The sequence below is a fragment of the Pecten maximus genome, chromosome 5, assembly GCF_902652985.1.
Source record: "Pecten maximus chromosome 5, xPecMax1.1, whole genome shotgun sequence".
NCBI classification, from domain to species: Eukaryota; Metazoa; Mollusca; class Bivalvia; order Pectinida; family Pectinidae; genus Pecten; species Pecten maximus.
In genome coordinates this window covers 30,714,437-30,740,182 of record NC_047019.1, presented here as the reverse complement: position 1 = coordinate 30,740,182, position 25,746 = coordinate 30,714,437, and the positions used below count along the sequence as shown (strand labels likewise).

Here is a 25,746-nt window from a genome sequence, read left to right as displayed (position 1 = left end):
AGAATAGAATATAAAGGTTGAAATATAACATCAAACTAAACTTCCAAAACCTTTTTTAATAACTCTTTGAATATAACTGCTATAAAAGCTTTATATATACATACAGTACAGGTAAAAATCACAGGTAGCCTTGGGTACTGCCCATTACCTGTATTGGGGTTTTGCTGTTCATCACCTTTTAGGGTCTAGTGCACTGCTAGTTTACCTGTAGTTTAAATGTAGTGCACAACTAGTATAACTGTTGTTTCAATGTGGTGCACAACTAGTTTAAACGTAGTGCACTAGGTGTAAAGGTTAGCGTACACTCAACTGTAAATTCAATGTACATCAGATAACATTGGATCAAAGTCTTTAACGTCAAAATCTTCAATAATACCAGAGACCGATAATACTAAATAATTCTGGTGAAACACATGCAAATAAGGTCAGTTACGACGGTTACAACTGACAACGTTTTACCGATATTAGCGTGATATAAGCGTGTTTCATGACGCACTTAACATAATTATATGATTCCTAGATCTTCATTATGGTGTTTTCGAATGTTGACACATTTGATTATAATCATTAACAGTGAAATACTTGTTATTGATTACGAACTGAAAACTTGTAACTCTCGCACCGGAAATGACAATTTTCATTGCACATGCGCGCTTGCAACTCTCATGGAACCTGCATTGTAGCCCTACGCTACACCTGTGTAGCAAAGGTAAGTGTTTTGTGCTCATATCTACACATCCATATACACCTACTTCACAACAACAAATGCTTATTTTGGACACTTTTCAAGCCCCTTTCGGCTATTACGGACATTACGGTACGTGACGGGAGCAATAAGCCGAGGGCCCAGTAAGGGTACATAGAACATGGAACAGTACACAAATATAGTGGGTATAAACAATAATAAATATTAATTGTTATGTTGTGAAAACGATCCCCTCAGCTGATAATTAATTTGCCGAGGGCCTATTATAATTAATTAGAAAACATCTTAGGTGGTGTACAGATGGTAAAAGTAAATAAATAAATAATATAACTAAAAGGTTTAACAAAATATCAAGTTGAATCGATGTGATGGCAGCGTGTGCTATGTACTGTAGTGAATGTTTCTGATTTTGTTTTTCTACGTGGTAGGTTCATAATATATTTATATATATAAGGTATAGTAAGTAATAACGATGGTATAATCCAATAAAGGTACTGGATCCTAACAAACAAATGTTCGTTGGATGCGTATTTTAGAAATACATAATTGTCGGGTAGTAATAACGACAGTACAGACAAGTAAATTTTTGCATTTTCAAGGCAATCTGTCACTTCATCAAACGATCACATATAGACATAGAACATGGAATAGTTACACAAATATAGTGGGTATAAACAATAATAAAAATTGTTATGTTGTGAAAACGACCTCCTCGGCCGATAATTAATTCGCCGAGGGTCTATTAGAATTAATTAGAAAACATCTTAAGTGGTGTACAGATGGTAAAAGTAAGTAAATAAATAAATAATATAACTAAAAGTTTTAACAAAATAACATCACCAGTTGAATCGGTGTGATGATCGGCAGCGCATGCTATGTAGTGAATGTTGTTGTTTTTGTTTTTATATGATTTCTCGATAGCCAATAGACTCCTTGACCTAATATTATGTAAATGGTATTCTGGAATGAAGGGCTTGACATTGATAGATCTAGCCTACCCTGAATTTGAATAAAGTGGTAAACAGCTTTAAGTTAGTATTTGCAGAAATGACCCTGCTATATAGATCAACTTTAAAGTTGCTGTAGAATCAGAGGTGCAATACAGGCCAATTGGGCCTCTTGTTTGGTCATACCCTTAAAGCAGTTGAGATCTCCACCCATAACCATATATAACATTGTTCAAATTGGAGAATTTAACGTAAACATTATTTTGACATTTGGTCAAATACAACCAGGTGAGCAATACAGATCCTCTGGAACTCTTCTTTTTCTTTTAAAGTTATTTGTGACATATAGGGTCTAGTGTAGAAGGTTGCCACCCCAAGGTTAAGGATGGAGAGAGAGTAAAACATCACCCAGGCCTCAATCACCATGGAGTATATGACATCATGGAACCAGGATGAGTCCCAGACAGAAAGTGGCAAGACAAAGAACCTTGAGGTACTGGGGTCAGGTCACGGTGAGGTCATTCAAAAGGTCACTCAACATCCTCCTCATCCTCCTCAGTCCTGCTCAGTCCCGCTCAACTGCCCAACAAATAGACCACCGTCCAGAGTCAGGAGTGGCAAGCGTCGTGTTGACCTGTTCAGAGCTGCAGAGTAAGTCATGTTTGTGATACCATTCATCAAATCCAATTGATTGTAAGAACCATACATTTTCCACATTACAAATCCTAGATCAGAAAACAAATTACAAGATTATTTATTCTATAATGCTAGCTTATTGCTAGATAACTAGTAGTAATTCCTATAAAGAAATGTACCTTCATGATTATACATTATAGTTCACCTGAGACAAAGTATCAAGTGACCTAGCTTATTAGCTCACCTGCCCGAAGGGCAAGTGAGCTTATGCCATGGTGCGGCGTTCGTCGGCCCTCCGGCGTCAACTTTTTCATTTAAACAACTTCTTCTCAATAACCAAGAGACCCAGGAACTTCATATTGGGCCTGTAGCATACTGGGGTGAAGGGCTACCAAGTTTGTTCAAATAATTGACCTTGTTTAATTACCAGGTTTGTTCATTGTCTTGTGTCTGTAAACAATTTACATTTTCGACTTCTTCTCAGAATCCCTTTAACCAATCTTAATAAAACTTTCCAGATGCCTTTCATGGAAAAAAGTAAACCAAACTTGTGAATCATATGGTCTCCACCCCCCAAACTTCAATCATTCATTTTCTTCTTGAAACCCAAATAAGGTAGAATAAAATACTTTTTATAGATGGAAAGGACTAACTCGTTAGGTGTTTTACCAAAATAGTGAATTTCATGATCCTAGAGTCTGATGTTTGCCCCTGGAGAGGAGATAAACTTTACTCTAGTTTATATAAGATACACACTTTATCATTTGTTGGATTTCTAATGGAATTAATTCTAAATTGGTTTGAATTAGCAGGTTGGGATGCACATGTTGGCTCCTCTAATTATATAAACTCCAGGGGCTGATGGGTGGGGTCAAAATATTTCAAAACTCAGGTGACCTTTAAGGCCTGCATGGGCCTCTTGTTTTTTTTTTATCCTTTCACCCTTGTTAGGGCCCCATATGAAAGATATGAATGCCCTATAGTAATCATTCTGTCTGTCTGTCAAAAATAATGCCAAATTCGACACTTGGGTTTTATATAATTATGACAAAATTAAGGCATTCATGTTTTCCAGTGCATACCTATGCAACAGTATTGAAATCTAGCAGTTCCTTGCGCATTTAGATTTTTTTAATTGATCCCAACTAAACAATCATTACATTTTATCCTTTCATAATAAGCCTAGAAGGCCAACACATCAACTAGGAGGTGGGCTACATCAGCTAGCTAAAAGTCTCTGTTTATTTTTTTGGCTCTGATGCCAACTGACCTTTAGCAACTGACTATTTGACACTGCACATGCCGTTCTGCCTTGATTTCAGGGCAGTAAGAAAGAGACAATGATATCAGTATCCATAAGTCTAAACTTGGTGACAACGGTGTGTACCTGCAGTTTAGGTTATATATATCGCATTTAAACAGTCCAATCACTAATTCACACCAAAACCTTTGATACAAAGCACCTTGCTACATCATTCCACCACTTCACATAAGCTATTTCGAACATGGAGGCATTGGTCTTTAAAAATACAAAATGTATGTACAAGCAGAACAAATATAAGGCCGTACCAAATGAATCAGTTGTTCGTTGAGAATACTGTTTCTAAAATATCCATGTCCAGAATTTTTTTTTTTTTTAAATTTGTCGCGCACCTCCGAAAAAAATTGGCAATAGCTAATAGGGGGGAAAGAATGGGCTAGCCAAAAGTTTCCCCGCTAACGTACATGTAGCTGATAGGAGAAAAGAATGGGCTAGCCAAAAGTTTTCCAACTACCATATCCTTTAACACTGTTGGAGGACAATGAAATAGAATTTGTTAAAATTTTAAATCCACTGCAATGAATATAGATACATGTAGTCTTATTACCAGGCAAGAGCTTAAGCCTGGGAATAGTTAAGTCTTACGACTGTATTTGTGATGGTTAATACTGGTTCTTTCCAAAGGGATCCTGATGGGGATAACACAGAAGCGATTCTTGCACAGATGGAGCAGGTTAACCAGGCTCCACGGGACCTACAGATGTACACTGGATGTGATTGTGTCACACAACCACGGAAAGCCAAGCAAGACACCAAGCACTCTCCCCGACCTACTGTGGAGAGTTATGGAGATGATTCAGACTCGGATGACGAAGGTAAGAGTTATGGAGATGATTCAGACTCGGATGGCGAAGGTAAGAGTTATGGAGATGATTCAGACTCGGATGACGAAGGTAAGAGTTATGGAGATGATTCAGACTCGGATGACGAAGGTAAGAGTTATGGAGATGATTCAGACTCGGATGACGAAGGTAAGAGTTATGGAGATGATTTAGACTCTGATGACGAAGGTAAGAGTTATGGAGATGATTCATACTCGGATGACGAAGGTAAGAGTTATGGAGATGATTAAGACTCGGATGACGAAGGTAAGAGTTATGGAGATGATTCAGACTCGGATGACGAAGGTAAGAGTTATGGAGATGATTCAGACTCGGATGACGAAGGTAAGAGTTATGGAGATGATTCAGACTCGGATGACGAAGGTAAGAGTTGTGGAGATGATTCAGACTCGGATGACGAAGGTAAGAGTTGTGGAGATGATTCAGACTCTGATGATGAAGGTAAGAGTTATGGAGATGATTCAGACTCTGATGACGAAGGTAAGAGTTATGGAGATGATTCAGACTCTGATGACGAAGGTAAGAGTTATGGAGATGATTCAGACTCTGATGACGAAGGTAAGAGTTATGGAGATGATTCAGACTCGGATGGCGAAGATAAGAGTTATGGAGATGATTCAGACTCGGATGACGAAGGTAAGAGTTATCGAGATGATTCAGACTCGAATGATGAAGGTAAGAGTTATGGAGATGATTCAGACTCGGATGACGAAGGTAAGAGTTATGGAGATGATTCAGACTCGGATGACGAAGGTAAGAGTTATGGAGATGATTCAGACTTGGATGACGAAGGTAAGAGTTATGGTGATGATTCAGACTCGGATGACGAAGGTAAGAGTTATGGAGATGATTCAGACTCTGATGACGAAGGTAAGAGTTATGGAGATGATTCTGTGTATAGATATTATTGAAACATGTGTTATATAAGTAACAATGACTTGCAATTAACATCTTATAACAGAGTTTTGTATGTATATATTTAAATAGGTTTTAAACCCAAATTGACTCATTGGTAAATTATAATGAAAATAGAAGATTTATTTTATTGTGACAATTCCAAGGTGTTAAGAGTGAATTTGGTAATCAGTTTTATAAATCATATCATTTGATAATAACACATTCATAATTGTCTAGAAATTTGACTATAAACTTGTGTGTTTGTACACATAGTGTTGTAGACATATATGTGATCTGATATCAACATGTTTTGTTTTACATGTACCTGTTATTTGTAACAATGTCTCCAGGTGAAGTAGAACTTTCTGCCCTTCTTGGAATGCTACAGAAGCTGAAAGACACTCCTCTCAGACGTACCTCCAATAAAGCCTTTCTCACGTTAGTTTCCAGCCTGGAGACTGAGTTGGAGTTAGACAAGGAACAGGTGCAACAGGTTAGAGTTGATCTGTTTACAAATCAGTAACATGATATTACTATAATATTAATTAGATACTTACCAAGACCAAAGAAAGTGTGTAAATCTGTTTTCAGTATATCAATACATTGATTCCTATAAACATTATCATTATCCATATTAATACATTTACCGCAGCAGCTGTACTTTATAGAACTGAGCATTATTTAACATTAGAAACATGTATTACATAAAGAACTAATGATTTGTTTGTAGATCCTTGGTTTCCTGACAGATGAAGTGATAGTAGAGGTCCAGGAGCTAGCTCTAGGCCTAATAAAACAGCTATGTTTTAAGCAGAGTAACATGGCCAGGCTCATGGTTGCTGAACTCCTAAACATTTTGGAGAAGATCTTGTTGTCCATGCGGCCTCTCCAACCATACGTGGCTGCCGTTGGTGTTTTAGAGGCAGTATGTTTAACATTATTTATCTACTATTACCCCTTACATTTTGTATAGCTAGTACTTTTTGTCTCCTGATTTTTAGCTCACTTGAGCTAATGCCATGGGGCAGTGTTCGTCTGTCATCTGTCCGTCCAGGATCTTGGGCTGGAGTCCAAAAGGGAAAATTGGGGTAAATTCCTTAAAATCCCTACTGGTCCTGAATGTCTTACTGGATTTGGATGAAACTTTGGTCTGGAGCATAATTAGGCAACAGAGATGGGTGTGGCTCCCTAGGGAGGGAGGGAGGGGCAGGGCTCAATAGGGGAGATTAGAGTCAATACTTTAAATCCCTGCTAGTCCTGAATGCATGAATACATTTTGATGAAATTTGGTCTGGAGCATTATTGGGCAAAGGATGTCAAACGATGTATAAACAGAAGGTGTGACTCCCCTGGGGTTGGAGGGGAGGGGTGGGGCCCTATAGGGGAAATTGAGGTAAATCTTTTCAATCCCTACTATAGTAACTAGTCCTGAACTCTTGGATGGATTTTGCTGAAATTTGTTCTGGAACGATGTTTGCCAAATGAAATATAATGTTGTATAAATTAAGGACGTAGCACTCTTGGGGATGGGAAAGGCGGGCTAAGAGGGGAAATGTAACACACATACAAAATAGAAACCTTTTTCTTCTTCAAGAATGATAGGATTTGGTCCACCTGCAGTTTGGACCATTGTTAAGAGAGGCAGTTCAAAAGAAAGAAAATATTTGAAATGTAAATTAAATTAGTGTATTTTGGCATAATTACTGAAATATTCAGGTGAGGGATGCAGGCCCTCTGGACCTCTTGTTTTAAGAAAACAATCTTTATTTTGGTAAGATGGTGAACTGTTAGGATCTGAATACAGCACACTATATACAATATTTAAGGATTAACATCAATTATTTTTTTCTGTTATACAGTCATAACAGAAAAAACTGGAGTGTACTCTAAATAAACCGCGAAGCGGTTTATGAAGAGAGTACACTCCAGTTTTTTATGTTATGACTGTTTAAAAGAAAAAATAATTAATGTTAATTCTTATAATTTAATTTCGTCTTATACATATATGCCATATTTTTGGGAGACCAATAAGGGAGATTGATGATTATTTTAAGGGAATTTTGCCTAAAATAAGGGAGATTTGTGCGCGACATAAATATCGACATTTTTACTCAATTTTTTAGCAATTAACTAATTTTGAAAGTGATAAAGAATATTTGTATTTATTTTAGATATTAATCATATTGTATATGCAAACAACAAAAAAGTTGTATAAGGTAAAAAATGCAATAAGTATACATTCAGATTCTGATGATATGAATTTTTTTTCCGATTTTTTTTATGCAACACAAAAAGTTATACAGCATTATGCATATTGCATAACAGCATTTGAAAAGGGTATATTATAATTACATGTAGCTAAAGATTAAGACAAGCAAGTTATTCATTTATCAGTTTGGATTTTCTTAAAATTAGAAAGCTTGATCCACTTCGAGGGAACACATCAGTTGTAAAAATCACCATGAAATGTCCTGTGGGATACCTTATGTTGGACCATTTAGATATAAAAATATTCCAAGTGTGCAAGTGTATACATGAAATTATGAGAACGGAAGATGTTAATGTTAGGAGACTGCAGTAAATCTTATCACTATCATTCTAGATTTTGTATATTGTAAACACCATGATTGACCACTTTGTAACGACCAACAGATGTGCTAATTTTGATAGTTTTCTAAAAGAAAATATCGGATTTCATCTTGCTATCACTGATCAACGATACACATGGTAAATGAAAAACACGTGTGGTTTTGCGACTGACCAGACTCTGTATCAATTACCATCATCAAAGTATGGTCCTAAAAGAAAACAAACCATAATTCAAGTCTGTTAGCTAAGGGGGTTAAAGTTGTTTGCAAGCGACTTGCCTTTATTTCATGGTGATAGATATTCTAGCGCAAACATTACACTAGCCAGAGCTTCGTGTGAAAGCCGTGTCCAACAGGCGCCATTTTGATTGAGTGATCACGTGATCACTAAATTTAGCCAAATCTCGCGAGAAAAACACTGAATTGTAAACAAAAATGGCGTCGGCAAAAATACCGGAGGGAATTACAAAATACGGGAATTTTGGCTCTCCTGCCGGGAGGAAATAAATGACTTGAAAATAAGGGAGATTTTGTCTCACGCCGGGAGGTATGGCATGTATGCTTATACACACCAAGATATTTCACATTACATTTCGTAACGTCAAAAATTTTGTTATGGAGGTATAACAAAATTATTTCAGCCAATGAAAATGTGTGTTTCATACAAAATTAAATTATGTATAATATATTATGTATTATTGTTAGTTACTTATATATGATTTTACTGACTGGCAATATGACCAAATTGTTTTGTTGTAGATCGTCAGCCATGAAGAGTTCCTCCCTGTATGGTTTGAGCCAGTGATGCGTGTATTCCCTGGACTGATGCGGCACCTACAAATTGAGGAGACTATGGATGCCAAGTACGCCATCTGTTGTCTTTTCCGTCGCCTTGCCCGGTACCCACAACTTTCATGGAATATTCAGAATGAGGCTATACCAGTCATTGACGTGACCAGGGGAAACAGTGTAAAAATGAGTGTATGTTATAAAGTAATTTTTGTTGTAAATGTCAGGTTACTTTTGTCTGATGAGTTTGTATTTTATATTACAAACATGAATCCAAGGGATTTATAATTTACTTTGTTTCTGTAGGAGGTGTACACACAGGTGATGATGGAGGCTGTACAACATTCAGACGAGGTGTCTATAGGGCTGATACAGAATGGGGCCCTACCTACAGCTACCAAAATACTACAGGACGGGCCATGGTAAATTATCTATATAGTATCTATAGGTCTGATACAGAATGGGGCCCTACCTACAGCTACCAAAATACTACAGGACGGGCCATGGTAAATTATCTATATAGTATCTATAGGGCTGATACAGAATGGGGCCCTACCTACAGCTACCAAATTACTACAGGACGGGCCATGGTATTTCATTGTTGGGACCAAACTTTGTATTATCCACGTTTTCCGATATTTTTTTTTTACTTTGATAAAGAGTGAATTTGGTTAGGACTGACAAAGTGATTTGAGTGAAGCGGGTTATTCGAGTGTTCCGAGTTCGAGTTAACAAAGTTCTTCTGTATATAGTGTCTATAGGACTCTTACAGAATATATACTATGGCCATCGATGTTCCTCTATATAGAGCTGATGGCTCTATATCCACCTCTACTACAGTATTTCAGGAAGGACCATTGTATTTGTTATATAGCTTTTATGTTTGAAATATTTCCCCAATATCCAGGTGAGGAATGCCTATTGTTTGCTCTATAAGGTTCTCCTGGTTTTCCATCTTACCATACACAGTACATGTTGTAGCTGTATCACCATATTGCCTTACAGTGGTCCCCAGAAGCATGCCTTAGCCTTACTGTCGGCACTGACCATGAAGGATTTAGGGATTGCCTCTACTATTGATGACGAGGATCTCATGACACTGGTGCTGCGGTGTATCAAGGAATCAAAGTGCCGGTACCATAATTCTAAAGACATTTACTATTATATATAATAGCTTTTCAACAGTCCTGATGTAGCTGTTATTATTACTGTTGACAACTAAAGTTATCATTTAAACTTTTCCTTACTTGTTTTTCCTAATATATGACATACTGATGCTTAATAATTGACTGTATTGATAATGCAAAAATGACAATAATGTGGTTTGTTGATATTCAGCATGCAGTTATACCTAGACAATCAAAAGAAATCATCCTAGAAACAGGAAAATCATTTTTTAATGATTATAAAAAATTGTTTGTGTTATATTTTAGAAAAATAAGTTTAGCAAGACAGGGACACTGAAAAAATAAAAGTGAGCTTCTCAGACGAAAATGAGTGATAAATGAATTTGTTTTGGCCCCAAGTGTGTATGTCTTGTGTAAGTATCTAACCAGTAACTGTTTGTTCTAGACATGTCTGTGCCGAAGCTGCTTGTGTTCTGGCCAACACTTTCATGACAAGAAGTCGTGGTCGCTGCCGTGACCTAATGGTCCATATTGCCGACTACCTAGTGCCAGCCACCATGGAAATAGAAATGTTACAGGCTTTCAGTCTGGCTGGAGACTCACAAAAGCTGCCCCTTATCAGGAACCGACATGAACGTGAAACACAGCTGTGGAATGGCCTACACACTCTGTGTCATGTGATGTGTGACATCATACGTAGAGAAGGTAACAATACAAAATATTACTACAGCTAATATAACAGAATAGCCATACATACTCTCCTGTCGTGTGACGGCATAGCAGTATAATAGAATGACCAAATATACTCCTGTAATGTGTGACATCATACGTAGAGAAGGTAACAATACAAAATATTACTACAGCTAATATAACAGAATAGCCATACATACACTCCTGTCATGTGACGTCATAGCAGTGTAACAGAATGACCCTACATACTCTCCTGTCATGTGTGACGTCATTGTAGTATAACAGAATGGGTCGTGTGACGTCATTGTGGTATAACAGAATGACCCTACATACTCTCCTGTCATGTGTGACGTCATTGTAGTATAACAGAATGGCCATATATATTCTCCTTTCATGTGTGATGTCATAGCAGTATAACAGAATGGGTCGGGTGACGTCATTGTGGTATAACAGAATGACCATGCATACTCCTGTCATGTGACGTCATAGCAGTATAACAGAATGACCATACATACTCTCCTGTCGTGTGACGTCATAGCAGTCATAACAGTCAATATATATATGTGCAGTTATGTCATGTGCAATATTTTAGTGGTAGAAATAAGAAATGGCCCCAACTGGACCAGTAGAATATAAAATCAACTGACCCTTACATAGATGGAGTGGTGTGTGATTCTGGGTGGTTATAGCCCTGATACCAGTAAAGCAGCAACAGACAGCCAGAATGTCCCCAGGAAAAGCTTTGAACTATATTTTGAGCTTAGAACTGAATAAACACAGCAGTGATCCTGAATTTCGACACACAAGAACTATGGCTTTTAAAAAATATGATAAACCCATTACAAATTTCAGCAATATGAAATAGTTTTGAACCAAAACACATCAAGTCATGTAGAGACTGTTTTCCAGTGCAAAACGCATCTGATGCAGTCCAGTGTAAGGTCTACTGGCCCTTACAGATCTAAATGGCCCCTGGTCGAAGGGCTTTCTACCCCGGTATATCATACAGTACATATAATATATAAAGTTTGATGACATCTGTATTTGACAGCCAAGGTAGAAGTAGATGAGGATGGCTGTCCACAGAAGATTGGCCTGACTGCCTCCACCACATCTGGTATACCATCTCCAGGAGTGTTAGTGATCAGTCATTGTGTGAGGGTACTAACTAATGTTTGCCTCTGGGCCGCAAGCAAATCCCGCAATGACTTCTACAAGATAGACCTTCATGAGTTCGCACATATAGAATCACAGAGGTGTGTTCCAATCAGGTCCCTCTTCAAAAATCTACAAATCTTTTGTCTTGTTGATCTATCCAACATTATAACAGCAATAACAATTATGAATTGTCAAAGTAAATATTTCTAAGGTTTATTTTTTAAATCACAGAAGAAAAGTGTATATGCTACTGACTCTTGACACTATAGTGTTTGAATATTTGTGTAATTTATTCTCTGGATTTATGGATTAAGTCCTTTTGGTCATGCATGTTAATTAACAAAATATATGTTTTAGGTTGAAGCTGTCCAAACTGAACAGAGTTCTCACCCATTTTGTATGGGACATCGCTGGACGCCTTGTCTCCGTGGTAATAGCTCAGTTCTCCACCCAGCTGCGCCGTTTGCTCGTTTTGGCTGATCTTCTGTATGACCCAAAGATGAGGATGAAGCAGGATATATCTGGTACTGTGGTTAAGAAGGGCACCAGTCAGAGGCTTCTTGTGGAACGTGCCATCTTAAGGAATGGGACTGTGGATTTGTCAAGGATGTTCGTGGATGCAGAAATTCAGCTGATCAAGGTTTGCCTGGATTTCCTGTTATGCATGTCTCTGTGTACATGTAAAGAATTTCCAAATCTGCAAAAGCATGTAACTCCACCGGGCAGTGACAATAACAGAAACAATTCTCATAAAGGCACAACAAATGGCCAACCACCCAGTGGTGCATCAACCAACGGACGTCCTCCCTCCTGTACAGCCAAAAAAGAAAACGGCTGGGTTAGAAATAACATGGATAAAACAGGGTATGGCAACAGTGTACAAAGTAGTACTATCAGTGTTCATCACATCACAGAGTCTGGTTACCGTAAAATGTCTCCTTTATTCAGACTCTACCAAAACAATTTGTTCTTACATGTTTTGTGAATGAATAAACAAAATATCTTCACATCAATGAAAAAAAATTCACACAAATACAAAGGACCATGTGTAGATGTGCATTTTTCTTTCATAATTATGGTTGCTTTGGTAAGCGGTCACTATAAACAGGTTTTCCGTAGAAAAAATTTGTCTGGACAACTCCTCCTTACCTAAACCGCTGGGCCAATTTTAATGAAACATTATACCAATAATGTGCATGCAGCTATTTTTTCTCAACCGTATGGTTGCTATGGTAACCAGTAACAATAAACAGGTTTTCTGATAAAGAACTAAAACTCCTCAGTCATTTGCCCAATTTTACACATTAAACAAAGCATGTAATTTGACACATTAGATATTTCCAAAATGATCACCATGGCAACACAATCCTTGCCTCTGATTGGTCAACATTTAGATCTTGTCTGATTTTGATCAAATTTGGTATATAGGGGTATATACCAAATAGCACTATAGGTTTTGTTGCCATGACACGTATTAGTCAGCCATTGGCTTGCAGTTCTAGTTTTAAACAGCTTTTGTTTTGATAGTTTTCACCGACTTTATAGTGTCCAAAATCATCAATTTTACAGTAAACAAGATGCAAAAATAAATCAAATACATGTATAACTCTGAACTCCAAAATTTGTATATTTTATATATAAGGCCCACTCAATTGTATACTGAAAATTTGTGTTACAAAATCAGGAATGTCTCAAAAGAGAAATAATTTGACCCTATATGATTTTTTAGGAAGGATCCCAACACCGATAATGGCAATGAGTGTGACAATAAGTCTAAGTCTAAACAGAACACGGAGCAGAAGGAGCAAGGCCTGGCCAGTGAGCGTAGGAATCTCCGCAGATATCTGTATGAAGCTGGTGTGTTTCACTGTGTGACCCCACTACTTAGTGCTTCTGATCACCTGTGTCAGGTAAGTACCTCCTATATCACCATCAGAATGTGTGATTTGATGTGAATTGTTTTGACAGCATATTGACACAGTATAAAGTTATTCAGGATCACAGGGTAAAATAATGGCTACAGTAATATTTGTTTGTCTAGACACATACAATCTTAATGTACCTCCGATATGCAAAATAAAAACATGGGATGACATTTCAGTATTCATCTACAAAATTGAACTCATTACAAGTTTTATGTATAAGTAGTTGCATGATTTTAAGTTTCTATTTCCTGTTTGCAGTGTTGGATACCATAACTGTAGGGTATGAATGACCTTGAAATAAGACAAAGGTCACATGTATACACCATTATATAGTAACACCTGCACCTTTCTTTAACACCCTTTCTTGAAGTAGTCTGTGTAATGTGAAACACAAGATCAATTAGTGAGTAACATCACAATCTTTTATTTTAATGTCAAAATCACAACAAAGTTTACTTACAATTGTATTTGAAATGTATAAAGATATACTGATAGATTCATGGTATATAAAAAAAAAGTGTGTATTTTTTTCCAAATTATGAATTAAACGGAATTGTTCATATCTGGATAAGTGAAATTTCAAAAGAATACCACGTAATCTGGTTCACGAATTTCTGACAATAGAGATTAAATTATACATCACATGGGCTTATTTTTCAATATTACGCCACCTAGATGCATTTCTAAATTTTCTTTTTACTATTGATTTTTATATTTATGTCACCTTGAGGTTCCTACCTTTTTACCACATCATCCCTTTCCCCGAGGCACCATGGATGAATGTACAAAACTGTACTGTGTGTATGCATGTATTATAAAACCTGTTTCTATTTTATTCACTAGAGGTTATTATACATTTAACACTCCATTTGCTACTGCGTAGCCTTTCTGCTTACAAAACAATTTACTGTTGGTCCCCTACCAGTGAAACTAAGGGGCTATAGGTTTCCTCCCCGTCTGTCTGTCTGTATAATAAGTTTTCCACACTTTTCTCAGCCATGCTTCCAGGTATGTTGATGAAAGTTGGTATGTACCTTCAGTATGAGTAGCTACAGATCAAGTCTGAGTTTCAGGGTTTTGGGTCAAGGTTAAGGTCACTTTCTAATCTTAGATGGGGTCGGGAACATGTATTGCCTTAGCAATACTCAGAAGGCTTGTTAAATTTGATGCTTTTATGTAGTTATACAAATTACCAAACTTTGAAACATTATTCTGGAGCGCCCATTAAGTCACTGCTGTGTAACATAAAGAAAGGTCCATTGATCATGATTTATCTGAAATACACTGGAATGGTAGATAGAAAGGAAGCATATCTACAACTGTACGGATGGTGGAACAGGTGATAATATACAGACATAATCACAAGGCCCCAGGTTTTGTCGCTATAATTTCCTCTGTTACCAAAAATATTATGGATAGGAAAGAGGATATCTTGGGTGTAACATTATATACATTGAACATGTATAAAGGTATATGTTTCGTACAATGTAATGGTTTGTGTTGCCCCATTGTAAAGCTGTCAATTTCATCTTATCATTTTTATTGATTAAGATAAATGATTTTACAGGTGATTATAATTAAAGTTCAAAGCTCAGGTATATCCTACATCACTTACCCGGTAATATAACTAGACTTGTCTCTTTATCCAAGTGAAAACTTACATTAAACCAAAGAATTTGCTATAAACTATTGGAACTTGTGTATGACTGTAAGTATTATCACAGTCATTGGTTCTTAATACTTAAAATTGTTTTGACAGATTCTTGCGTGCCAGATCTTGAGATGTAACATACAACCTGTGGAGGAGAAAATTCTCTTTCCTTCATCTAAGGCAGCACGCAGAAGGTAAACTTATTCAAGTATCTATTAATGTGTCAAATACTAAATGCGTGTAATGTATTCATACTTCAGGTTTGAAAAAGTATATCCTTGACCGTTTTGTCAAAGTCTCAGAATATTAAAGTTATACATGAGGTATTGTGGTTTCTCCATTGGTATGGTGCTGTGATCTGTGGCCTCACTTAACCTAACTCTATGTAGGGGAGTTGATTAGAAAGGTGTTAGGTGATCATTATTCAACAAAGGTATTGATCAGTATTCAACAAAGAAGGTGTTGATCAGTATTCAACAAAGAAGGTGTTGATCAGTATTCAACAAAGAAGGTGTTGATCAGTATTCAACAAAGACAGTGTTGATCAGTATTCAACAAAGAAGGGCTTGCCCTGCCTATGTGCCATATATTAAGGAATTTCCTTGTTACAAAAATAAAGGAAAAAATAAGGAAGCTTCCCTGAAATCCTGTAATGCTTTCCTATTGATAAAATTGTAGCCTACATGGTATACTGTCAATTCTGCTAGTTTGATCATCTTTCAGGCCTTTCTAGACATTGGTGTAGTCTATAGCTCAGACTCCCTAATGCACTTATAAATAAATGGTTTTAAAATGAGAATGAATAATTATTTCTAAGGACAAATGACTTTTCCATAGTGGGAATCCATGTCTTTATACTGTAACGACAAATGACTTTCCAACAGTGGGAATCCATTGATAAATAACAACAAATGACTTTCCAACAGTAGCTAACTTAGGAATCCAAGGATATATAATGACAAATGACTTTCTAACACTGGGAACCCAAGGATATATAATGACAAATGACTTTCTAACACTGGGAACCCAAGGATATATAATGACAAATGACTTTCTAACACTGGGAACCCAAGGATATATAATGACAAATGACTTTCTAACACTGGGAACCCAAGGATATATAATGACAAATGACTTTCTAACACTGGGAACCCAAGGGTATATAATGACAAATGACTTTCTAACACTGGGAACCCAAGGATATATAATGACAAATGACTTTCTAACACTGGGAACCCAAGGATATATAATGACAAATGACTTTCTAACACTGGGAACCCAAGGATATATAATGACAAACGACTTTCTAACAGTGGGATTCCAAGGATATATAACAACAAATGACTTTCCAACAGTGGGAATCGATGTTTATATAATGAAAGGAAGAATAATTTCTACTACTGGTACAGCTAGCAAATGTTTGAATAAAGAGTATGTAACTGTTTTTGTATTTGGATAAATATTTTCAAAATATCCTCTTAATTCAAAAGTACATGTGTGGAGTTTCAGTGATTTAGACAAAAATGAAGAATTATCTTGATATGAACTATTACAGGCCACACTCGGCTGTAAATAGGAAGGATATGGAGAAGAAGATAAATGTGGCTTTACACCAGATGTCACCAGACTTTGCTGTCATAATTAAGGAGGCAATTGCGCCCCGCCCTGGGTCAGCTCATCCCGCTTTCAGTGTGTCCTCAGGATCAGGGGAGACTGATGATACTATGACCGTCAGTTCCACCTCAGGGGATGGTATTGATGACCCTGAGACTGCAGCTCGATTAGCTGAGTGTGAGATGATAACTTTGTATTACTGTATAGTTTATCGTTTTTATTTGCGGTTGATGATTTATTCAGAGGCACACCAAGTTACATTAAAATCTTAACTTTATTTATTTAACAACTTTTGCGAAACAAGTTATGTCAACATATATTAATCACGCTTGTTGGCCCTGATTGAAGCATGCAAGGGGTCTTACTGGGGGGAACACATGTGGTCAGACAGGTGACCCCATACCTTTTCATGTCAGCTCGGAGAATCACACTCGGTCATCTAGGTGAATCTCAAAAGCAAATGTGTTGCCACTGTGTCACCCGACAATCCGAATTAGATATTAGTCTGGTAGCTCAAATTTTCATCATACATCTAAATATTTAGTAATCGATAAGGAATATTTTTAAACCTACAGTAAATATAACTCCTAATATCAGGTACTTTGCATTATTTGTTAAATTCTTAAATAATAATTGATATGCAATCGTTTTCCAAGATGTTATATGGTTACAGAAATACTATTTTGTTACAGATGTAGAACAAAGTAAGAAAACTGAGAAGATAAAGAAATCTGTCGACTTTGGTATACCAGTAACAGGTCCTACTCTTGATCCACGACAACCAATGGGCCAACAGTGTCGCCAGCTCCTAGTCAAGGAAGCCGGCCATAGGGTCATTTCTGGTGTGTTCACGGCTCCCAAGGCAAACCGACGTCACCTTATCTCCCTCATCTTTGATATTGTACATTTAGGGGATGTAAGTTATCCCTTCAGTATGACATAGCTTTTAAGCTAAGACTTCATAACATTTCCTGATTTTGGGTATAACTTTGTCCATACTTAATGCTAATCAATTAGTACTTAGTCTACATATATGTTTCACTGTCAGAATTAGTGGCCATAATTTTTTATTCATGCATTGAATGTTGTTCCTTAGGAGCGTGCTATTCCATTTCCAATGTACATTAGACATTTTCAGCTATGTACTTTGTTATATTGGAAAGTAAAGGGTAAATTGGCAGAGGATTTTCTACATAAAGATAACTATTATATAGATTACAGTTTACACAAAGGTCAGGTATAATTGTGGAGGTGTAAAGAGAGAGTCTTGATCATAAGACATTAAGCTTTTCAGATCTATAATTACAAAAAAAAAATATACAAAAGTTAGATTGATGTGAATTATTTACGTCATACTTAACAGCATGAACTACACATGAAGTTGGCCGAGTTTGGCTGTATGCAGAAATTACTGGACTTCATCAGAGTCAACACAGAGAGTGAACTTTTGGAGATTATTGGTAAGTATATTCCCACTGAGTGAACTTTTGGAGATTATTGGCAGTTATGTGATAAATTACAGACAGTTATACGATAAAATACAGACATTTATACAATATTATACTGACAGTTATACAACATAATACAGACAGTTATACGATATAATACAGACAGTTATACAATATAATACAGACAGTTTTACGGTATAATACTGACAGTTATACGATATAATACAGACAGTTATACGATATAATACAGACAGTTATACGATATAATACAGACAGTTATACAATATAATACAGACAGTTATACGATATAATACAGACAGTTATACGATATAATAGACAGTTATACGATATAATACAGACAGTTATACGATATAATACAGACAGTTATACGATATAATACAAACAGTTATACGATATAATAGACAGTTATACGATATAATACTGACAGTAATACGATATAATACAGACAGTTATACGATATAATACAGACAGTTATACGATATAATACAGACAGTTTTACGGTATAATACTGACAGTTATACGATATAATACAGACAGTTATACGATATAATACAGACAGTTATACGATATAATACAGACAGTTATACGATATAATACAGACAGTTATACGATATAATAGACAGTTATACGATATAATACAGACAGTTATACGATATAATACAAACAGTTATACGATATAATAGACAGTTATACGATATAATACTGACAGTAATACGATATAATACAGACAGTTATACGATATAATACAGACAGTTATACGATATAATAGACAGTTATACGATATAATAGACAGTTATACGATATAATGGACAATTATACGATATAATACAGACAGTTATACAATATAATACAAACAGTTATACGATATAATAGACAGTTATACGATATAATAGACAGTTATACGATATAATAGACAGTTATACGATATAATAGACAGTTATACGATATAATACAGACAGTTATACGATATAATACAAACAGTTATACGATATAATAGACAGTTATACGATATAATACAGACAGTTATACGATATAATAGACAGTTATACGATATAATACTGACAGTAATACGATATAATACTGACAGTTATACAATATAATACAAACAGTTATACGATATAATAGACAGTTATACGATATAATAGACAGTTATACGATATAATACAGACAGTTATACGATATAATACAAACAGTTATACGATATAATAGACAGTTATACGATATAATACTTACAGTAATACGATATAATACTGACAGTTATACGATATAATACTGAGTTATACGATATAATAGACAGTTATACGATATAATACAGACAGTTATACGATATAATACAAACAGTTATACGATATAATAGACAGTTATACGATATAATACTGACAGTTATACGATATAATACTGACAGTTATACGATATAATACTGACAGTTATACGATATAATACAGAGTTATACGATATAATACAGACAGTTATACGATATAATACAGACAGTTATACGATGTAATGCTGAGTTATATGATATAATACTGACAGTTATACGATATAATACAGACAGTTATACCATATAATACAGACAGTTATACAATATAATAGACAGTTATACGATATAATACTGACAGTTATACAATATAATACTGACAGTTATACGATATAATACTGACAGTTATACGATATAATACTGACAGTTATACGATATAATAGACAGTTATACGATATAATACAGACAGTTACAAATGTATACGATATAATACAGACAGTTATACAATATAATACTGACAGTTATACGATATAATACTGACAGTTATACGATATAATACTGACAGTTATACGATATAATACAGAAAGTAATACGATAAAATACTGACAGTTATACGATATAATACAGACAGTTATACGATATAATACTGACAGTTATACGATATAATACAGAAAGTAATACGATAAAATACTGACAGTTATACGATATAATACAGACAGTTATACGATATAATACAGACAGTTATACAATATAATACTGACAGTTATACGATATAATACAGACAGTTATACGATATACTGACAGTTATGTGATATTTTTGTGTCCAGGACTGATCATAATCCAGCTGTTGATAAAGAGTGACCCACGCTTGAGACAAATATTTGAACGCCATGGTGGCACCAGACTGATGATGACCATGATGTCTAAGTATGGTAGTGGACCACTGAGGGACGAAATAAAGAACACTATGAGGACAGTGTCCAGTACTGGTCAGTAAAAGTCAGAGGTGACATGTGGTCTCTATGAGATTACCTGATGAGGCATCCTTTCATTATACATCTGTTGTTAACTTTATTAGGGCCTCGTATTAAAGATGCAGGTGCACTATAGTAATCACTTTGTCTGTCCATCTATCAGTCCCTCCGTCCGTCTACAAATTTTACTACTGGCTATAACTTTAGTATTTATTATGCCATACTGTGGCGTCCGGCATCCGTCTGTCAACAATTGACTTCTTCTGAACTGCATCCCTTGGTGGCTGGGATTCATATCTATACAATATACAAATGATTGGGCTGACATTTGTTATTATATGATGAAGCAAAATTGTTCAGAATTAAATGTTTAGTCTACTGACCAAAAGTCAAGGTCATCAGGTTGCAAGTCAAAGTTAAAGGTCAATGTCAAGGTCAAATTGTGTATCTCTTCAGTGATTTTGTTATGACATAATGATGCAAAGTTGTTCAGAAATAAACAAAGAGTCTACTGACAAAACTCAAGGTTATCAGGTCTATTATCTCTTCTCTGATAAACATTTTGTTATGACATGATGTAGCAATACTGTTCATAATTAAATGTCAGGGTGAAATTTTGTAGCTTTTCACTTGTGAACATTGTTATGACAATATGAAGCAGTGGTGGTTTGATTTAAATAAGGAGTCAAGTAAACAAAGGTCAAGTTCAATGGGTCACATGTTAAGGTCAACTTTCGTTTCCTTTCACTGATGAACTTTTTGGGATGACATAATGTAAAATAAGTTGGAATTTGTTAAGAAATTAACTGATTTAAAGTCAAGGTCACTGGGTCAATGTCATGGCAGTTTTTTAGTGAAATTTTTGTTCTAACATAAAGAAGCAAAATTGGTTTGAATTAAAAGATACTGACAAAAGATCAAGGTTAGTAGAATATAGTTTGTTTGTTTTGGTTATCATCCCTTGAATAGCTTGTGTTATATTGAAGCAGGGACTCCTTGTAGTAGTTAGTGGCTACTTCACTGTACAACATACTGGGGAGGCCTATTGCAGGTCATCCAGAGCAATTAGAATGAAGTGTCTTTCTGAAGTGTATTTAGCTTCTCAAGAAACTGAAACTGCCATGGGTAGGGAGTTTCAAACCATTCAACTTGGATTTTCACTTGAGGTTGTGTGACTCACTCTCTAACCAACTGGAATGAGTTATTGCAGCCCTTCACTGGATTAAAGGTCAAGGTCATTAGCTCCAAAGTTTAAAGACAAAGTGGATCTCTGTAAGACCCTGACTCTTAATGGGGGGAGATTTTGAAATAAAACAAATCAAAATAAACAGATGGAGATTGCACCAATATTTACATTTTCTGTTAGCCTGGCAATTATGGAGGTGAACGGTAACAAGAGTCGCGTCATAGTAAATGTGAAATGTATTTTTTGCTTTCTTACAATTACTTTTGTCCAAACGTCAAACATCAACTTCAGCTATGGGGCAGATGTCTTTTTGCTAATTATAGGCAATATATTGCCACAATACAGGACCCTTGCTGACCTGTCAGTGTTCTAGTTATAATAATCTTCAGACTTTCAGGTGACAAGTGACTTGTGTCTTGTTAAGTTAATCCGTCTTTGAGGTGTTGTGTGTAAAATGTGGCCAACATAAACTTCTAAAGGCTTTCACTTCCCTAAAGTAGTGATACAGTTCATATTTTTGTCTTGGAGTTAGCTAGACAAATAAAATATGTGAAGATAAAACTTAAAATTGATGAACAATATATATTCAAGTTCACAGGATTTTTCTTTACTGGCTTAAGTGCAGTCTCATACAAGTTTGGGCTTTTACAGGTATCACTGCCCAGCCGGCCCGAGCCAAGCCAGTAGACAAGGGTAGACTACCTCCAGATGTGTGGGACCAGGTAGGCTATAAATAACATATACAGTTTGCTGGACTAGTCTATATCAATAACAAAGGATTTGTGCTTTGCCTCACGTGGTTGGTTACGTTCATGGCATGATTACAGGAGTGCCATTTGATGTTTAAATCTATGTTCATCAGGATAGCAAAAGAGTTCCACTACTGTATAGCCCAGGTAAAATGGGCTGTTTCCATAGATATAGCATCTGTCCCTTGATAATTTATTGTTAATATATAGATTTTATATCATAGATAAATACACAAAAATACAATACTGTTAGTTGTATAACACCAAAAAACGCTCAATATAGCCTACACATGTAGTCTCTCACAGAGTACGGTATGTATGAAAGGAGTGCACTAAAATTCTTTTTTACCCGTAGGAGACAGTATTCTCTTGTTGTTTTAGGTTTAAACCAGCTTGTTTATATTGATGTTTTGTCGAAGAAACCTAGACATTATTGAAATTGTGATGCCAAGTAGGCATATTATTGGAATGATAATCAACCTTGTGCTTGGCTTTGTCAGATACAATCAAGGTGGAAAGATGAAGATAAAGTTAAGACAGTGCTACGCAACTGGAGGAGTGATGGGAAGAGGTGATGAAAACAGTCAAAAACTGGAGGAGTGATGGGAAGAGGTGATGAAAACAGTCAAAAACTGGAGGAGTGATTGGAAGAGGTGATGAAAACGGTCAAAAACTGGAGGAGTGATTGGAAGAGGTGATGAAAATGGTCAAAAACTGGAGGAGTGATTGGAAGAGGTGATGAAAACGGTCAAAAACTGGAGGAGTGATGGGAAGAGGTGATGAAAACAGTCAAAAACTGGAGGAGTGATGGGAAGAGGTGATGAAAACGGTCAAAAACTGGAGGAGTGATTCGAAGAGGTGATGAAAACGGTCAAAAACTGGAGGAGTGATGGGAAGAGGTGACAAAACCTTAGAGGGAGCTGGAACGCTGGTGTACAACAGCTACACGAAAAGCATTAAAGATTATTAAAGTTTTATCAAAGAGACCCAGTTTAAAATATTGCCAATCAATTGTTTGATATTTCCGTCCATGAATACGTTTTTTTGTGATACCCTAATAGTTGATTGGTATGTCTTTGTTAGATTTAATTTATTATATCGATAAAAATGCAATATTTTTGGCAATAAGATGTGTGGTTCATTTTGATGGTTAAATTTTCTATGATGTATTTAATGATATAAAAGATTACCATGTAAATCAAAACCTATTATATGTTAGTATTTATATCACATCAAAAACCTGTTATAATTTATTGTTTCATCAAAGATTGCTTTCATTTTATTTATCGTATTAATTCAGATACATATCATGTAATTTATCATACCCCATTTTACAGGCAGATAAAGTTTACATGACAAAGAATATTTATTTATTGATGTTCAATTTCATTATTGAAAATATAACATTCCATTTATTTATTTTATTTCAGTTGATTGCATTTAAGTTGTCGAAAGAAAGCATTTTATATCGTTTTTATGTATGTAGCATTTTTAACCTGGTAAGGTACATTGTGTAGTTTTGTTTCTTTCACAAAAAATATGTGATTGATCATTTTTATATCACATAAACATGTAACTGGTTTTTGAAAAATATTTTATTTAAGCATTTAATGTTGCTGATCATCATGGATTTATCTTGGGATAATATACTGTAACAACACAATTATGTTTAATATGTCAGCTGAGATAAATTTGTTACAGTTATCAGTGTGTAGGAAGTTAATTTTCCTCTCTTTTACATAAGTCCACTATTAATCTTTCTAACAATTCTTTCTATAAAATCAGAAATTTCCAGGTGTTTTTTTTTCAATATTGATGACAAATTTTTGATGTGTCACATATTAATTGTCTTAGACTGAGTTTGGAGCCATAAATGTATGATTAATGCCATCAGTCATTTTTAATTTGTTTTGAAAGTCAGAAGCCATGTGAAGCAGTTCATAGTATGGATATCACACTTCTAGTCAAACCTTTGAGAACATCTTGATATTAACACAAGCTGTATCTTGCCAACTTCACACTCAACATTTTTTGCCAGATTTGGATCTATCTGTATTTAGAAAACGATAAGGTGAGAATTGGAGCTAATTCAATGGAAGGGAGATAACTCATATAGCAACATTTAGGTAGTATGAAAATATTTATTTTAAAAAAATGATAGTAATTTGAAATATTCCAGCTTCATTTTAATAAGTTATTAAATTTGGCAGACACAGGTATGAGTTTTGAAAATTTAAGAACATTATCTCAAATTTGACATATACATGTATGAATTTTAAAATATTTTTAGACAAGTATTTGCATTAGCCAAAACTTGATAATTTATTTATAATTTTGAAATGGACAGTTATTCTTTTTCAAAATGTACAAAAGTTAATATCCTGTCATGAAATTAATTTAAAATATTACATCTTTTGCCATTTCCTTGGATGTTTGATTAAGGTGTTAACATTTAATATAAACATTCCAATTGAATATATTTATACGCAGAAATCACATCGCTTGGGACATTCCTTTATATTTTAAACATACAATTGATAGACATTTATTTCTCATAATGGTTAAAACAGTAGTACTGTATATTCAACATATGCATGTGTTACTTTCAGAAGTTTAAACCAATATCGTCAATAAGATCTGTACATTACAAGAATGGTCACATAACAAATAGTGTCATATTTAACATGTTCCTTTCCTTAGTAAACAGGACAGTCCAGCACAGATACACATAATAACTGATACACCAGTCTATCTTTAGGTATGAACACATGTACACAAATTTCTCTGTAGATATACTTTTGATAGGTTGTTTCACCTACGACAGATGTTGGAAAGGCAACACATAGGTGTTGCTTTTCCGACAGCTCTGGCGTCCACAATGTTAAGGTTTTGCGTTAAGCTCTGTTTCTGACAAAGATAGACCAACAAAACCTCCATTAAGATGTAGCATCGGCAGTAAGAGCCTACTATACTAAAAATATGACAAGATTTCTGCATTTTTGGAAAAAAAAAAACATAACGTTTTGCGTTTAGCTGTTGCATATTAGGCTGTTTCTGACAAACTATAAAAGCTGGAGTAACTAAACTTGAGTTATAGGTGTATTGTGGGATGTATAGCTGAAAGCATTGCACTCATTATTAGCATTTCTATGATTTTTGAATTTTTGGGGAAATACCTCCAATTTCTGGACTTCAAAGAAAATCAATGTTAAGGTTTTG

The 25,746-nt window shown here is 35.3% G+C and overlaps 1 protein-coding gene across 6 annotated transcripts; it reads left to right on the top strand.

Annotated features, from left to right (window-relative positions):
* The first annotated feature begins 400 nt into the window (after positions 1 to 400).
* Positions 401 to 25,529, top strand: LOC117327773. Of its 6 annotated transcripts, none has more exons than XR_004532725.1 (20): positions 661 to 709; positions 1,986 to 2,304; positions 4,235 to 4,425; positions 5,700 to 5,842; positions 6,080 to 6,274; positions 8,697 to 8,918; positions 9,033 to 9,148; positions 9,732 to 9,860; positions 10,299 to 10,558; positions 11,595 to 11,799; positions 12,059 to 12,565; positions 13,431 to 13,611; positions 15,386 to 15,471; positions 16,833 to 17,068; positions 17,584 to 17,807; positions 18,255 to 18,351; positions 20,446 to 20,607; positions 22,430 to 22,500; positions 23,028 to 23,221; positions 23,427 to 25,529. XR_004532725.1 is itself a non-coding variant. In XM_033884941.1 (20 exons), the coding sequence occupies exons 2-20, from the start codon at positions 2,078 to 2,080 to the stop codon at positions 23,141 to 23,143; spliced, it is 3,327 nt and encodes a 1,108-aa protein (XP_033740832.1). In that variant the 5' UTR covers positions 661 to 709; positions 1,986 to 2,077; the 3' UTR covers positions 23,144 to 25,529. The 6 variants fall into 6 exon arrangements, 3 of the variants coding, with proteins under 3 accessions (XP_033740831.1, XP_033740832.1, XP_033740830.1); XR_004532724.1 differs by having other exon boundaries at positions 23,028 to 23,303; positions 23,386 to 25,529; XR_004532723.1 differs by having other exon boundaries at positions 23,028 to 23,344.
* The last annotated feature ends 217 nt before the right edge of the window (positions 25,530 to 25,746 follow it).